Genomic DNA, 3579 nt, shown 5'->3' with positions numbered 1-3579 from the left:
AAGTGGTGAGGGAAAGCATTATTTTGGTTAAGTGTCAGATTTACTTTTTGGAAGTCTTCACATATGGATTATTCAGTATAGGTGCCATGAAATATTTTTATACTACTAAAGCATCAAAATCATAAGCACTGTGATGTTTTTTTCTATTTGTATATTCTTTTGTTGATATAAAATATAACTCATTTCTGTAGCTTAACATTAGTAATGAAAGAAGTTCAAAGTATCTGATTTTTATCATTAGTAATTCCTATATATACTTATGTTCAGGTAATCCATTTAGCCATAGATGAAGAGAAATACTCTTCTTCATTTTAGAATTATCAGTTTAAGTCATATTGTCATACTCACAAAATATTATTAAGTCCAGTCTGTCCAATAATTGAGAATTTTATTGTTCTTTTAATTTTACCATTTAATTGGGGAGATGTATATTCACAGCATTTCTTACAATGAATGTGTGTTTCAGGACTCTTAACATATGCCATCCTGCGAGTGGGGTGACAGCAACGAAGACGAAAAGAAGAAAAGAAGAAAAACGTATTCCCTGTGGAAGTGAAAGCTATGCGACCTTTTGTAATTTCAAACATAATCATTTACCATGTCTTGGCATCTTAGAACAAACAGTAATCTGTGTGGCAGGGAGGAAGGGATGCAGGAACAATTTTTAGATATCTCCAAAAACATCACTTCAATTTTTTTCTATGCTTGAATTGATGTCCTTTTTCCTTGGATACAATTTCCTTCTTTCCTTATCATGGCCTTGCATTGCTTGTGTGTTCATCCTGTCTCTAAGGGTAGACATAGCTTTAAGTGAATCTTTACTTTGGGAGGGGAGGAGAGAACCAACAGCTGTGAGGATAGAATAATAAGAATATGTAAAGTATAATGTTGTAAATAAGATAGGAGTCAAGAGTTTCCTTATTATTTCCCCCATTGCAGCTAACTTGACTCTAAGTGGCTCATATTAGGGCTGGGAAGATGCAGATGAACTAGGCTGTAGTTTGCACATTAATGAACAGGCAATTACAAATATGGAAATAACCAAGGGAGAAAAGATAAGATATTAGAGAGCAAAAACATAGAAAGATCATTATGGATAGAGAGGCCTTTTTTCCATGCATACAGCAAAGCTTACAGTTGGAAACAGAAAGAAGGAATGCAACATATATTTTAGAACACTTTAGTCAACGAAGGGGTAACAGGTGAAGAAGTAAAGAAAAAATGGATAAATGATAAACATGTATACATGTTCCTCTGTATATGTATTCTCGAAGCTCATTTTTTGTACGAAACTAAATGTAATTTTCCTTTTTCTCCATACTATTTTTTAATTGTCACAATACTAGGCTAGATGTGATATGCTTAAGAAATCAATTGTGTTCATTGCTACACCAGGCTTGTATTCTAAGCTATTTGGATTTTTTTATATACATATGTATCAATGGATATGTAAAGTCCTAATAAAGACTTGCCATAAACACATTTTACAAAGAGAAGAAAAAAAAGTTTTATAGCTATTAAAAATAATCTTGTGCTGTAGTTTGATGATAAAAGTATTTGATATTGTATTTTTATTTTTATTATTATACATAGATAACAAAACAAACCTTAAAGTTTCCTGTGCTTTATTAAGGATATGATGAAAATTCCAGAAAAAGAAGATAAAGGTGAAGGTATTGAATTGTTTCTTTGCCATTGCTCAAGGATTTAATGTCGGTCATTTTTTACTGCTTACACTCAAGTTCCTAATGATAATACTGTATTCCAAGAAATGGTGCAATGAGAATGCAGCTCAGAATTGACTCCTTTCGCTTGAATTAATAAGGTTGACTTCTTATTATAGAAAATTGGATATATAAATAAAAATGCAATACTTAATTTACGGAAAGAAGTATTGAAGAAAGAAATATTTTATATAATCTGCCAACCACATGACCTGAGTAAATAAAATGCACAAAAATAACTAAGAAAAAAAAATATATTTATTATGATTTTTTTATTAAACATTCAAGATAATTTCTTCAAATTAATTTAGATACAGTTTAAATCATTGTTGTTGAAAGAATCGCCACAAAAGAAACAAAAAAAAAAAAAGATTTTCCAGCCAAGGGAAAGAGAAAGAATCTGTGGGTAATGAACAGTTATTACCACAATAGGATGAGACCTCATTATGCAAGACTTTATAAATCTTATATTACTGATGGAGTAATTTTAAATGACACATGTCATTAATGGAAGTAATTCTATTAGTAATAGCACTATTAACAAATATATAATTTGAGGGAGTGAGGGTTGGAAACCTCAAAGGAGTATTCTTATTATACATATATGATATGTGTACCCCCAATATAAGACCATCCTTTATGTCTGTCAGCAATCTTTCTGGTCAAGTCTTCTCACCAATAAATTACACACTGTAAAACTATTAATCTCTTCCTGGTCAGCCCCATTTCACTGTTCGCAATCCCTTGCCCACTTGCGTATTGGCCACACTCACCTTACCCACTCTTATCTAATGTCCTGTTCCAATCCACTCTTGTGTTCCCTGTGTAATGTTCCTCTTTCAGTTCCACACATTCTGTAGTCCTGTCCACGCTTTACTGCAGCCCGTACCTCTGCTTTCCCTCACCTATTTTCCCTTCACCAAGCTCCCAACCTGTTAGACATCCTAACAGAATCCCACGCTTTATCCTTTTACAATTTGTTCTCCATCCTCAGATGTATACATATCCTTCACTTGATCTAATTCCCACTTTTCTTATTCCTACCTGAACCCATTTATTCATCCTCTCCACATTCACCCATCTTTACCCTCTCCAGTACCATCCTACTGCTGTATGGCTTTTGATATGTAGCACCTTATCCTTAGCACCTCCCTCTTTACCCTTTCTGATACTGTGCCTTCCTATAGTGCTACATGACTTTTTATGGTTAGCCCATTTATTTTGCTTCTTAACCATTATCTATTTAACATGATATATGTGTAATAAGAATTATATATAGTATAGTATTTAGCATGTAGTATGGATAACCACTAGCTTAGTGGCCAGATAAATATGGGTTAGCACCATCATCTTATTCATAACATAAATTTTGGCCTTAGTGTTTGGTACAGCAGGATTTTAAAGAAATTATAAAATCAGAAAATGAATCAGTTAAGATTCCTTGCAATTCAAGTCAGGAGACCACCCAAAGGGTATGTAATCCTGATGTGCATTGCAATACCTGTTGATACTAGACCACAGGACAATTAAAGTGCAACACAGGAACCCCATAATGAAGAGTCTTCAGTTTAGAAAGAATAATATCTGTTCAATTTATGGACCTGTCTCAAACTTGATAATAATATTAGTAACCATCAAAAAAATCAGAAAAATGGAAATCAAAAAGACAAGAAACAATGACACTCTCTCAACTTCGGAAGAATATGTAACCTTAGTAAGGCAAGAAATATTAAAAGAAAGTCCCAAGTGAATCAGGCTACAAGAAGTTCCAAAGGATAATGAAGTATAATTAGTCCCACTCTTGGTTACTGGAGATACACTGAAAGGATTTTTTTTTTATAGAGACCAAAGTACC

General features: G+C 33.0%; 1 protein-coding gene across 5 annotated transcripts in view; it reads left to right on the top strand.

Moving 5' to 3' along the window:
• The window catches only part of LOC125024934 (motile sperm domain-containing protein 1-like), an 8884-nt gene extending 7316 nt beyond the window's left edge, over positions 1–1568 (top strand). For all 5 annotated transcript variants that reach the window (XM_047612720.1, XM_047612722.1, XM_047612718.1 and 2 more), the window contains one exon: positions 467–1568. In XM_047612720.1, coding sequence (XP_047468676.1) covers positions 467–501 — 35 coding nt within the window. In that variant the 3' untranslated portion in view covers positions 502–1568. The remainder of the gene's footprint in view (positions 1–466) is intronic.
• The last annotated feature ends 2011 nt before the right edge of the window (positions 1569–3579 follow it).

This window comes from Penaeus chinensis, chromosome 4 (genome assembly GCF_019202785.1).
Source record: "Penaeus chinensis breed Huanghai No. 1 chromosome 4, ASM1920278v2, whole genome shotgun sequence".
NCBI lineage: Eukaryota > Metazoa > Arthropoda > Malacostraca > Decapoda > Penaeidae > Penaeus > Penaeus chinensis.
This window is presented reverse-complemented; position numbering and strand designations above follow the sequence as displayed.